The 14,241-nt window shown below is 45.3% G+C and overlaps 1 protein-coding gene across 4 annotated transcripts in view; it reads right to left on the reverse strand.

Moving 5' to 3' along the window:
- The window catches only part of PDZD2 (PDZ domain containing 2), a 287,308-nt gene that overhangs the window by 77,841 nt on the left and 195,226 nt on the right, over positions 1–14,241 (reverse strand). For all 4 annotated transcript variants that reach the window (XM_044276397.1, XM_044276399.1, XM_044276400.1 and 1 more), the window contains 2 exons: positions 12,388–12,520; positions 10,186–10,347 (listed from right to left, as the gene is read on the reverse strand). In XM_044276397.1, coding sequence (XP_044132332.1) covers positions 10,186–10,347; positions 12,388–12,520 — 295 coding nt within the window. The remainder of the gene's footprint in view (positions 1–10,185; positions 10,348–12,387; positions 12,521–14,241) is intronic.

A 14,241-nucleotide genomic window follows, 5' to 3' on the forward strand; every position in this document is an offset into this window, starting at 1 on the left:
CAAATTTTTTTTGTATTAAAGGGGTTGTCTGTTTAACATATACAAAAAAAACGTAACGGATGCCTCAGACGGATACGATACAATGGCAGCCGTCACCATAGAGTTCCATCTAATTAAAAAATTTTTAAAATAGTATACATTAATGTATCCTGTTTTTTTACCAGACTGCAGGATAGAAAAGTGTGGTGTGCTACGCTTCTGTATCCGTTTCCCCCCCCCCCCCCCAATGTATACGTTAAACCGAAGGCAAAAACTTATGTGAACCCCCCACCCTAACAAGGACCAGGTTTCAGGATTTCAACACGTTTGCTAATTCTCTTCTTTGGGGGAGACAATTTGCTGTCAGAGGTGTCTGGCAGGGGCTTTCTCTTCTCTCCCCATTCAGAGCACATGCATGCTCGACCAAGTAGAGTTGATAGCTGAATGTGCAAAGCTGAGCGTGCATGTATAAAGGCGGCCGGGAGGAACAGCTGTCAGCTTAATGAGAAAACCAGATCACGTATGTATGTAAGAGAGTCGGGGCAAACAGCTAATGGCTGAATGAGCAAAGCAGAGCATGCATGTCTATAATGGGGTCAGGAAGAACAGTTGACGGCTGAAGTAGCAAACCTCTATCTAAATGGTATGGCCGATTTAACCTTTAAAAATGGTTAAGAAATCCACTAAAATCAACATGATTCCCCATTGTTACTGCAGCCGGCCGCCTGTACTTTGTCCATCAGACTTTGGCGTCCTTCAGTGGAATGAATTGTCTGTGCTCCAGTGTTATGAAACGCACTGATGAAGATGATGAATGGCCGCTCCTGATAGGATTCACGTCACATTGTTTCCCTAAATACTGCACAGTCCAGCACGGGTCTGTGAATTATCAGCCTCTTCTCTTCCGAGTGACCCTGTAGGTCTTGTTGGCTGCACAGGATCTTCCAGCTTCTTTCCTGTTTTATTCTGAGCTTGTCCTGCAAATCTGCCAAGAAGTGCATTGTCCCCGGTGGTTGAGGGGCTGTATCCTGGGGCGTCTCTCCCAGCTCATCAGTGAAAATTATTTTTGGTCACTGACCGAGAGCAGCCGGATAAATGCCTCAGTGGCTTTTTTTTTGTGTGATTTCTGCATTCTTATAATCTATGTGTTTCACACGTCTTCTCAGAAGTGTTAAGGGTACTTTCACACAAGCGTTTTTCTTTTCCGGCGCTGAGTTCCGTCCTAGGGGCTCAAATCCGGAAAAGAACTGATCAGTTTTATCCCCATGCATTCTGAATAGAGAGTAATCCGTTCAGGATGCATCAGGATGTCTTCAGTTCAGTCTTTTTGACTGATCAGGCTTTTCAGAAAACCGTAGCATGTAGTATTTTTACCTCCGGCCAAAAATCCTGAACACTTTGACTGAACGCCGGATCCGGTCTTTTTCCCATTGACTTGCATTAACGCCTGATCCGGCGCCGTGTGTTCAGTCAAACCGGATCCGGCTTTTGCATGTTAAACCCGAAAAATGTGAAAAAAAAGTTAAAGTCCATAAATGGCGGATCCGTTTTTCCAATGCATTTTTTCATTGTGATCAAAATCCTGATCAGGATTCAAATGTAATCAGTTTTCACACGTTTTTCCGGATCCGGCGTGCAGTTCCCGGGTCGGAATTGAACGCCGGATTTAAACAACGCTAGTGTGAAAGTAGCCTAACTTGCATTAACGCCGGATCCGGCGCCGTGTGTTCAGTCAAACCGGATCCGGCTTTTGCATGTTAAACCCGAAAAATTTGACAAAAAAGTCCATAAATGGCGGATCCGTTTTTGCCAATGCATTTTTTCATTGTGATCAAAATCCTGATCAGGATTCAAATGTAATCAGTTTTCACACGTTTTTCCGGATCCGGCAGGCAGTTCCCGGGTTGGAATTGAACGCCGGATTTAAACAACGCTAGTGTGAAAGTAGCCTAACTTGCATTAACGCCGGATCCGGCGCCGTGTGTTCAGTCAAACCGGATCCGGCTTTTGCATGTTAAACCCGAAAAATGTGAAAAAAAAGTTAAAGTCCATAAATGGCGGATCCGTTTTTCCAATGCATTTTTTCATTGTGATCAAAATCCTGATCAGGATTCAAATGTAATCAGTTTTCACACGTTTTTCCGGATCCGGCGGGCAGTTCCGGTGTCGGAATTGAACGCCGGATTCAAACAACGCTAGTGTGAAAGTAGGCCTTAGTTATGTGTTTTACTGAAAAAATGGGTGACGACCAATATAACCACCATGATGGATTGTCACACTGCTCTCCTAAAGATTGGGTTTCGTTTTTCCAACCTCACAACAAGGAAAAATGGTTTGTAGGTTTAAAGAAACCCAAATTTGTAAATACATGTTAAATCTAGTTTTTTTTGTTTTATTGCACCATTTATTCCAGGGACAAGAGACATAACTTGAAGCCGGACCACAAAGCAAAATGCATAAGCGGGCACACCACCTACCATGTGCCATTGATAATGCAGGTGTGGTAAATTAACCTTGGGGCCCCTTAAGCACCAGGGCCCAATTGCGACTGCTACCTCTGCCACCCCTATGGCTATACCCCACCACTACGTCCACATGGAATATGACCCCGGCAGCCATTCACTGGTAGAGTTGATGTGTCCTCCAAGGTGACATCACCGCAGCAGCCACTGAAAGGTCATTATCATTATAAAAGGTAAAAAAAAAAATTTGGGGTGGCAATGCTTACCATATCTCAGCTTTCCAAGAACATAAAGGTGCAACATAAAAACATCTGAATGAAAATTTTAAAACCTGACAGAATTTGACAGCTCAGTAGGGTGCGACATCTATTGTCTGCCACTTACAATGGTGTTCTAACACCTCTGCCGAGGAAATTTGATCAGCCATATAAATTGCAATCGACATCTTACTTCCATGCGATCCTTGACCTCATGTTGAACGAAATTATGCTGACTGAAGCACAAGTCACCAGTATCTAATGCCAGAGATTTCTTGTACAAGTCATTCTAACTGAGAAAGACATTTGGATAACTAGCGAAAGGTCTTCAAGAGAAAATACAGGTCCAGTTGCTCTGATTTACTACTAATGATATTGCCAACTCCATTCACTGTAATGTAAAGAGATGCGTTTATGGCCACTTCTCCACCCATTTTGGAAAAAGAACCCTCCCGTTTTCAGGATCGGTGGGGTCCTAGCAATTGGATTTATTTGTTCTATGTACTTATATAGCACTACTACATTAGCATCCAACTGTCCCCAATGGGGCTCACAATCTAAGGTCCCTATCAGGATGTCTTTGGAGTGTGGGAGGAAACTGGAAAACCCAGAGAAAACCACTCAAACACAGGGAGAACATACAAACTCCGTGCAGATGTTGTCCATGGTCAGATTCGAAACCAGGACCCCAGCGCTGCAAGGCACCAGTGCTAACCACTGAGCCAACCGTGCTACCACTCTGATGAGACTTTTGTGGCACAAATATGTCCTCAGAAATGGAAAACCCTTTAAAACGTTTTGCCAGCCACGTTGACAAGACAAAATAAATGTTGCAAACTACTTTTATGTACTATACAAAATGCACTTCACACAATGAATAAGATACAATGTATCTGATAGATTTAACTACCTCCCCCTAGGGGTGGGCGATATAAACTTTATACGATATCGCCATAAATTCGGGCAACGATATAGATTTTGTCGATATCGTCATATCGCGATAGAGGACCACGGAGCGGTGGTGAATTGAAAAAGGTTCTCACTCACCACTCCGTGGCCTCCCGACTCTGCACTGGCCATGGCCTTGCGTGCACGCGCTGGCTGACGCTGTGTGTGACGTCAGCTCCCTCCCAGTGCATGCGGTGAAGAAGACACGTTTCGTCTCCTGCGGGCTCCATCAGCCAGCCGCGCACCCTGCAGGAAAGGTAAGTATATTAGCAGGCGCCCAAATCTACGGGGGTGTGATGGTGGCAATGGCATGGAGCTGATGGCGCTGGCTGGGGGACATGGATGATATGGCAATGGCTTGGGGTTGATGGCGCTGGCTTGGGGACATGGTTGACATGGCAATGGCTTGGGGCTGATGGCGCTGGCTGGGGGACATGGATGATATGGCAATGGCTTAGGGCTGATGGCGCTGGCTTGGGGACATGGATGATATTGCAATGGCTTGGGGCTCATGGTGCTGGCTTGGGGACATGGATGATATGGCAATGGCTTGGGGCTGATGGCACTGGCTGGGGGACATGGATGATATGGCAATGGCTTGGGGTTGATGGTGCTGGCTTGGGGACATGGTTGACATGGCAATGGCTTGGGGCTGATGGCGCTGGCTTGGGGACATGGATGATATGGCAATGGTATGGGGCTGATGGCACTAGCTTGGGGACATGGATGATATGGCATGGGGCTGATGGCGCTGGCAGGGGCACATTGATGATTTGGCAATGGCTTGGGGCTGATGGCGCTGGCTTGGGGACATGGATGATATGGCATGGGGCTGATGGCGCTGGCTGGGGGACATGGATGATATGGCAATGGCTTGGGGCTGATGGCGCTGGCTTGGGGACATGGATGATATGGCAATGACTTGGGGCTGATGGCGCTGGCTTGGGGACATGGATGATATGGCAATGGCTTGGGGCTGATGGCGCTGGCTTGGGGACAAGGATGATGATGGCCATGTAATTTGTATACATAGAGAAGAAAATTATATATTGCGATATATCGTTATATCGCACATGCTTTAAATTATATTGCAATATAGATTTTACTCCATATCGCCCAGCCCTACGTCCCCCCCAGTGGGTGTCTGTTCAGATCATTATATTCATATAAACGTCTAGACAGACACACTGAGGGCAATAGGAGACAAATGAAATTTTGAAAGAACTACGTTTGCAAGGAAGCCAGGAAAGATGCACTCATTGGCCCGCAGTAAGTCTGGCACCGGCTGCCCCTTGCTTTTTTTTTTATTAAGTTATAGTATTCTCCATTGGAAATTTTTGCAGATTTTTTTTTTTTTTCGCCAGGTGCTAATTCACTAGCGGCCGTTGTGACACTTCAAAAGCTAAGCAAAGCTGCCCAATTCATGGGAAAGCTGATGAAACATCTGCTGCAGCTGAGCGCTTTCCCATATCGGAGCGCGCGGCGTATTTTGGCAGCTCAAGAATATACTCTTATTAAAACCCCAGACGCTGTTGCTTGCCTTTACTCGCCCACATGATCTCTCTTTAATAAGGCAGAACATTAGCAGTTCTGGTTGACGAGGTTGTGACAGACTTCAGGGCTGCGCTAATTGGCCGTGATCTTACGTAGACATACAAATCACCGGTGTCAGGAGGATTAGAGGGCCCCCTGTGGAGGAACATTTAATTAGAGGACTGAAGTTCTAGATCTACTACTGAATGGGAAGAACATTTGCCGTAAATTTCAGGTTAAATTAGAAATTATGATCAGCCTGGAAATTCCACGGCCGCAGCATGAATGCATACATTGAGATGTATTCTGCAGATGTTGGATCAGTAAATCCCTTCCCTGGCAACAATCTGGAAAATGCAGCCCTCAGTTCATTGTAAACGGAGCAACTAACCCAAATTATGCGAAGGAAGTTGATAAATTCATCTTTTTTTTTTTTTTACACAAACCTTAAAAATTCTGTTTGTATAAAGGATTTATAACCCTAAGGAGGTTTAAAATAAAGCGTATACTTTGTATAATGAAAGGCTGTACCATTGTCTATCATGGTATGTAGATTCCTCGTGCTTACTTGTAATCAATAGGAATCTTCACTGGTTGCTTCCAGTGGTCACCAGTCATGGACACAGAGCTGATAAAAGTAATGGCGTGTCCACACAGGTCGGATTTGCTGCAGAGGTGACCAGGGGACTGGTACTATTACCAGCACGTATCCATAGGACGAGTGGAACCCTGCTATTAACCAGAGAACAGGGGGTCCCCGGAGTCCCTGGTGTGAATGGAGCATGCGCATGTCAGTCAAACACGCCATTCACTTCTATGGGGCTGATGTAGTCAGCGCTTTATCAGTCCCATAGAAGTGAATAGAGCAGTGGACTGACATGCACACTACTCTATTCAGAGAGGGGAACCCTCATTCTCGGGATCCTCAGCCTTCCCCTCACATGCAATCCAAGGTTTATCAGCCATCCTGTAGATAAGTGATAATTTTTGTGGGCTTTAACCCAGCACTAGGGATGAACAGATTGGCCGTAAATCATCTGGTACCAAACCTTTGGGACCATATAGTGGAGCTCTTTAAAGAGGTTCTCCGCTTTGCACAAGCCCTACTTGTTAGAAGGGTTTCTTGACAATAGGCAGATGACAAAGTGTCCTCCTGCTGGGACACGCAGCGATCAGCTCTAATATATGTGGGGAAATCTGTCGGTAAAGTGTTCAATTTCCCAGCAGCGCCACCACAGGAGAAAGCAAGAATTACACCATGCCCATTCACATCAATGTGTTGCCTGTGTAATGCAGGAAAGGACAAGTCCTCCACAGTGAGTGGGAGACACCATAAAGCACTCTACACTATGGCCAACAAAAATTTTCAAACAGAGAACAACAGAGAAGAAATTACAGAGAACATACAGACTCCGTGTAGATGTTGTCCTAGCCTGGATATAAACATGGATAAATAACCTGCTGAGCACGTGGATCAGTTCAGACAATCTTTTTGGGACACTGAAGTCTTCCAATTCTATTATACAAGAATAAGGGGTTTCCATTTGGACTAAGAAAAAAAAAGCACTTACAAAATACGAACAATAAAATAATTGTGGCATCTGGACACGCACATATTTCTAACCATCTGGACGGCAAAGAAAATGCAAAACCGGCGTGCTGTGCTTACTTCTCTTTTCGCACTTCCGTTTACTCTGTGGTGTATATATTGTATGTTCCAGTTGCCTAGCAACAACTTATCTTACGTTACTTCTTGATCATATCGGAAAATTAAGATACATTTACTCTGCTATACAACAGACTGCCTCTGCGTGCTGCACAGACTTGTACTAGGAGGTTACAATCCTGCATTAAAATAATGCAGAATACTGAAAACCAGGAGGAAAACTGCAAAAAAACACACAACACAAAGAGAATGATAGTTAGGCGCTATCTGTGCGCTGACACCCAGGCTTGGGCGGACTGTGTGCGCTATACCATGTGCTATCCCAACCATATTCCAAACTGAATTCAGCCTTGTACTGTACATACAGTATATGGTATATATGATGACCCAGTGGTCTCTAACACCTATGGCAACAGGAAATAAAGGAAATGAGCATATTCATCTTCTATCCCACAGAAAATGTAGGTTAAAGTACCTGCCCCGACCCCATGAGGCTGATGAATAAGTCATGACATAAATTATACATGCAAATAAAGTCTGCCAAATCTTCCCCATAAATAATGCCGCCAGGTCTGCTTAATTCATTCATTTAGAAGCCCTCAAAAATAAAAATCCATCACGCAATATGTTTTAGAGAAGGATGTAATGTACTATTTATAATCGATGCAATGCTGATTCTTCCAGCAAATCTTCTATATAATAGCTGTGTGGGTAATAACAGTTAAGGCGATATTACACCTACAAATGGATGGGCAAAAAGAAAAGACACTAAGCCTTCCGTTTTCTAAACCTGGCAGAGATCTCAGGTTTCACTTCTTGGTCACTTACATCTTCCGTTGGAGATGGCATGAGTAGGCAGGACTTAAAGGGGCTGTCCAATGACAAAAGAAAACAAAACTTTTCACTGGTTTCCAAATATGAATTAATTTTATTTGCTAATACTCTGTAATTGTAAAATACTTATAATGTCCCAATTTCAGCGCTGGTCCAGTGGTCCCAGAAGTGGAGCTTTCGCTGTCGGTGACACGCCTGAAGGAGGCGCTGTGCATTAGCCCCCTTGTCCATCACGGCTGATACAGAGACAGGGGAGACGGCTGCCTGTCTGGCTCAATTCGCCAACTACTGTATGCCAACCCCCTTCTCTGTATCAGCCATGATGGAGAAGAGGACTAATGCAGTGAGCCAGACAGGCCGCCCCCTTCAGGCTCGTCACTGACACAGAAAGAAGGAGGAAGCTCTCTGCAAGTGGTGGAAAAACTCTTCCGAGACCACTGGACCAGCAATGAATTGGAGACATCCCAAAAAAAATTCACAATAAAAGAATATTAGCAAATTTTATTAATTAGCAAATATATAGTCAAATTTTAATGAAGGGGTTATCGCTGGAAAAAGCGAAGGTGAGGAGCTTCTTTTCAGTAGTGCAGCACCCTTTCTCTGATATAAGAAGCTGCAAGCTGTGAGCTCAGGGGGTGTTCCCCGTGCAGTATGCTCTCCCCATTCTCTCAGTAGTGTAGTCTGTATATCTCCGTCTCCTCTCCTGTTTCTATGTTCCACATGGCTGTATGAGGTGGAATGCAGCTCCTCAAACCTGCTGCTCTGACCACCAATGCCTTCACAGTGCTCAAGAGGAGGATAATAAGAGGAGGATCAGACTACACTGGGTTTGTTTGTAGTCTGTAACCATTGGGGAGCACAGCAGCACAAAATTTGAGAGGCAGCAGGATGACAATGGAGGAGCAACAGGGGAGGATGATGAAAGAGTAAGTCAACTAAGATGTTTGTGTGCCCAACTCAAGACGCTGCTAAAAAAAGGTGTCAAGGCGGTCTGGTCCAAATGGAGAAGATAAGGAAAGAGAATGTCTACATCATATTCTATTAACAATAATTTTGTATTGTATTGTATTTGAAATGAACGCAGCCTGTCAACTGGAAATTTTTTCTGTGTGGCATATATATCTGGCCGAGTATGAGACCCCTGACGTTCTAATCTGGGTAAGGGTTAGTCACCATAGGTTACAACCTGCAATATATAGGATTAGACATAATTCCCTGATTACAGCCAGCTGGCAGTCTAAACATTCTCACGGACGCAGAATGTAAGGAATTTTTATAACCTGCACCAAATGAAAGAGAACAATTTCAGGTGAATTTACCATCTTATCTCATTACAGAAACATTAAAGAAATGCTACTAATCTCCATCGCTCTGCCCATGAATTGTCTACAAATGATACCGTCCTACCACACAAAATGCAAAGGTAGAAAAAGGCAAAGAAAAAAAAGATATATAATCTCTCAACCAGATAGGAAACTCCAGGCATATGTCCCTCCCCTCCTGGACTACACATGTGGAAACATTTAAGAAATCAATCAAAAATGAATTTTCCTAAATTGCAAAATTTTAGAATAATATATAATAAAAAGAAGCAAAAATCTTCATTTTATAATTTTACTTTTTTTTTTAACAGCGCCTATGTAGACCTATGTGTTTCCATGGTTATTGGCTGCCTACAACCCTAGTTTGATCCTGCAGTCATATCGCCATCCACCTGTTCTCTACTTTTACCAACCTACCAAGGAGGAGAGGAGTGATGGAAGGAGGAGGAGTGCAGGACTGGACTACACTGCAACTGGTCTGTAAATATTGAAATCCAGGATAGGTCATCAATATCAGATTAGTAGGTCTAGCTACCGGCATCCCTGTCGATCAGCGGACTGAAGGGGTTGCAGCACTCAAAATAGTTTTCCAAGCACAGCGCCATACACTGTGCAGTGGCTGTGCTTGGTATTGCAGCTCAATTGAATGGAACTGAGCTGTACAAAGGTCACATGATCGACAGCCATGACATCAGAGGCCGCAGCGCTCAGCTGATAACCGCGGCCCCTTCTAAAAGTTGATCGGCGGGAATGCCAGGAGTGAGACTCCCAATCAACCGATATGTATGATGGAAGAACAGCGCTGCAGACACTGGATACATACAAATATTGATGATTTTTTATTTTTTTTACACAGAATCCAACCTATAATGTCTTGAAGGGTACGTTGCGACACGTAATGCCGAGATAACCAGCACAACCCTGTGTACACTACCAGAAACGGAGCCAAAATTCCTTGAATTGCACCCAGAATATCACACGATTGTAAGGACCTGTAACCCCCAGTAATGGCTGCGGATTTCGGTGCCGTCACATCATGCAATCCTAAGCTGACAGGTTTAATTACCATAATGGAGGCGCAGAAGTGGCTGTCTGCTCCTGGATAATGACCTGATGTATCATTTCCTTCTCGGCACAGGAAAGTCTGAAGGATTTACGGAACAATGGCTCGCAGTGATACTTACAGCTGCCGGCTCTGCCGCGGACACCCCGCATCCTTTCTCACCGTCCTCATCTGGGCGCACGTTCTCCTTATTATCCGTGTGGCCGTCCTCGGCGGCGCATGCACTCACTAGGTCCGGCAGACTGGTGGAGGGGTACTTGCAGAAGTCGACGTCTGTGCCGTCCTTAAAACACAATAAAAGAAGAAGAGTCAGGTGGAGGAGACCTCAGTCTCTGGAATATGCGGCGGTCGTTATAACGGGACTTTGAGAAATCCTTTATTTCGTACTTGGAGACCCTCCAAGTCCTACGTTGAGTGATTTGAGCCCTATGGATATGCTTGATGTAAATGTTGCCAGTTCTACCCAACATATACACCAAACACAGGGCTCAGGAGCAGTGTGCACAGAGACTAAGCTTCAGTAGCAGGCACCGCTACGACGAGCGGAACGGCACAGTGCCTGGGTAAACCAACTACCGTCGGAGCTGGATCCTAGCAAATGGATCTTCAGCATCACAGGGGCAGTAAACGTTTTTTGTACCCTTAAAGGGGGTTGTATAACATTTTACAATGATGGCTGTTCTCACCACGGGTCATCAATATCTGACAGACACCCCACACCCCCTCCATCCAGCCGGTTACTGCAGTGCTACTTCCTCGGAACTGAATACTGCAATAACCAGTTCCATCTACAGCTAATCGGCAGATGTGCTGGGTGTCGGACACAGATTGATGGCCTATCCTGATGGCTAGCCTAACACTTGTAAAATCTTGGACAACCCCTTTAAAGGTAATATAGTAAGTTGATTACCAGTAGTCTTACACAGGCTCAGCTCTGCTACATGTCAGTGACTGACAGCAGCTAGACAGAGGATAAACACACAATGACAGAGTGATTATGACCAACCCTGAGAGAGAGGATGTAGGACAACTCCCTGACGTGTCGATATGATTGCGGCCCATCTATTCCCCACTGCACACCATGCCTATCTACGTCACCTGGGACTTCCGATGTCTCATCAACAAATTGTGCACAAAATGACTGTGGTTATTACGCAATTACCGCACCTAATCCCCGCGCCTCGAACCATCAGCTAAGTGACATCTCGTAGGGATCTTATTAGGTCTCTGATGAGCTCTGAATCACAGCGGATAAAGTGCACTTTATAAATCGCTTCTAGAATTTGTACAGAAACAGGTTTTTTTTTTTTTTCATCTATTCTGCAAAATATCAAATTATTAATTTTTTCCCATTTTTATTGTGACAAGAGCATAGTACCTCTACTGTAACTGAGGCCCTGTTCACATTTACATCACGTGAGGCTTGTGATAAAAGCTGTAATGCTGTGCCATGACGGACCCCAATCAGTTCCAATGAGGTCCCTCAGGGAAGTTTTGGAATCCAAGAATAGAGCTGCCCGCCGACACAGGGGCCCAAATATGGGACCGCCCCTCTGGTAAAACTTCTCAGTCCGATCCCCCACCACTCATATTCCAACACTTTACTTCTTGGTCCCCTGGCCGTCTCTAAGGGGGCATTTCACACGACCGTAGTTTCAGTTGGCATCCAATTCGCAAATTTTTTGCGGATCAGATGCTGATCCATTCATTTCAATGGAATAGACACACACAGCACACCATGTGATGTCCACATTCAAAGGTCCATACCACGGGCCCGCAAAAAAAACAAAACTAAAAAAACATGTTCTATTCTTGTCCGTTTTGCTGACGAGAATAGACATTTCTAACAAAAGGCTGGACATTCTGATCCGCAAAATGTATTCATGTTTTGCGGATCCGCAATTTTTGGACTGCGGTCATGTCAATGCCCCCTAAAACCTGGCGCTTCTGGACAGACATTAAATGGCCGCTCTACTGCAGTTTCCTGCACCATGGCTGACAGGGCCACGACTGCACAGGGAAAACTTTGAAGGGGACAAGCCCTGAATCAGTGATGGGGCCTCCTTCATTCTTAGGATTGCCTAGGGTCCAAGATGGAATCACCTTCTACTTACCCAACAAGGTTATAACAGAACTCCTGGGCCCCGATGCAATCTGTAGCTGGGCCCAACCCAAATATTACATACCATTTATGGTACTGCCATCCTCCTAAGTAACAGAGGAGCTGTTGGGCCCCTTGGGCACCAGGACCCTGATGCTACTGGTGACTTCTGTAGACTACTAGGTCACAAGAATGATCTCTGCGCTAGCATTTTACACCTACCCTGCTGGCCACGACTAGCTGCACCACTCCAACCGCGCTCCGAAGAATAACCACCGCTTCTTGATGGGAGAGTCCCACCAAGGACTGGCCATTAATCATTAGCAGCTCATCGCCTGCTTTCAGTCTGCCATCCCTGAAAAACAGAGCAATAATGTAACAGAATGGTTAAACTTCCAAAAATGATAGCAATACTTCACGCAGTGATTACACGCACAGAATATATGTGATTTCTATTTATGCTGCTCCCCATTGGATATGTCTGCTTAGGTTGCCCGTCAATCGCCTGTCTTCCTTTCTGTGGTCAACAGTTACAGGGGTTGTCCATGGTGTTAACATTGATGGCCTATCCATAGGACAGACTATCAATATCTGCTCGGTGGCGGTACGTTACCCGGCACCCCAGCCAATCAGCCGTTTCAGCGCAGGAACTACACAGCTCCATCCATTGTTACCATTCACTTCAATGGGAGCTTAAAGGGGTTCTCTGGTAATTAAGAAAATGAAAATACTTAAATATTACTTTATTATAAATATATTCTCAAATACCTTTTGTCAGGACTAGGGACCGCCTTATTCCTAGTTATTATAATGTTTGCGGTGATAATATATGTTTTATGGTTATGTGTTGTGGTGTAACGTGTTCTGGTGTGATTCACATATGTATTTATGTATTTGTGCTGCCAGCCCAGCGGCCAGTGATTAATTGGTTTAAGGCTGTATATAGGCCGAGATGTCTGCCTCATACCAGGGAAAACAGCAGCCTGCTCCCCGGGGGGTAGTCAGCACAGAGACGCTAACGAGGATGGGCTCGTTTGCTGGTCACACTCGGGACAGGGGACCGCAGACGCTCCGACGCCTTGTGTCAGCAGTGGGGCTTCCTAACCAGAGCATGAACCATAATCCGTAATCCTTCAGCACTTGTTCAGGAGGGATTGGATGTCCCCAAAATCTAGCTTATCATCTCGCCTTCATCTTGGCATATCAACTCGCCTTCATCTTCTTAAAATAAGGATCTCATCTTCCGAGCGTCCTGGACGTGTAGCGTTTGATATACTAGGAACAGTGAGATATGAGTTATGGAAAAGGGTTGAGGACTGTATCTTCACCAGGGCAACTGGGAAACTATCTTTTTGATATTTTCATACCTGTTCCCTAGTTGGCCAGTGGGCCGGCTGCATGGGTAATGAAACTCGGCCCAGAAGGGATGAGCCAGAGGTGGCAGTGAGAATCCCCCTCAGGCCTGCCCCTGGAGGAAAGGTATAAACATGCAATCCCTGGATATTTGGACGTCACAAAGTGGGAGATGCAATCGAATTGGTCTGTGCACCATTACTCTGCCCAAATCTCCTGGGAGGAAAGGACTTCTATCACACAAATGTTAAGTATTAGATGGTTTGTCTTGTAACCTTAAGAACCCGTTAGCTCCATGAAGAGTGTGTGTGCAGTCTTAAGCGGTATGTTGTTTTTCCGTGAGGCTTGCTATCGGGTGGGTGTCTGCTTGCGAGTGGAACCCTCAGGGGTGTCCTGTCGACCTTATAACTGACGGGTGGTGGCAGTGAAAGTTTTGTGTTAGTGTGTGGGTGTGCTTGCAGGCTTCAGGTGGCAATTTATGCTCAAATTACGGCCCGGCGTAGGGCGTAACAGCGTGTGAGGGCGTGAGGTGAATCGGCCTGAAGGGCTTGGGCAACCCTTGACACGTGACGCGGTGGGCCGATCTGGTCCCCGGTACGTGACACCTTTCATTATTTATAATGGCTTGTTTTGTCTGGGGAGCAATCATCAGGGGAAACAAAATGGCCGCTGTCCCATTAGTTCACACAAAACTTGTCCTGATCACACATGAGGACACAACAC

Source organism: Bufo gargarizans, chromosome 1, assembly GCF_014858855.1.
Source record: "Bufo gargarizans isolate SCDJY-AF-19 chromosome 1, ASM1485885v1, whole genome shotgun sequence".
NCBI lineage: Eukaryota > Metazoa > Chordata > Amphibia > Anura > Bufonidae > Bufo > Bufo gargarizans.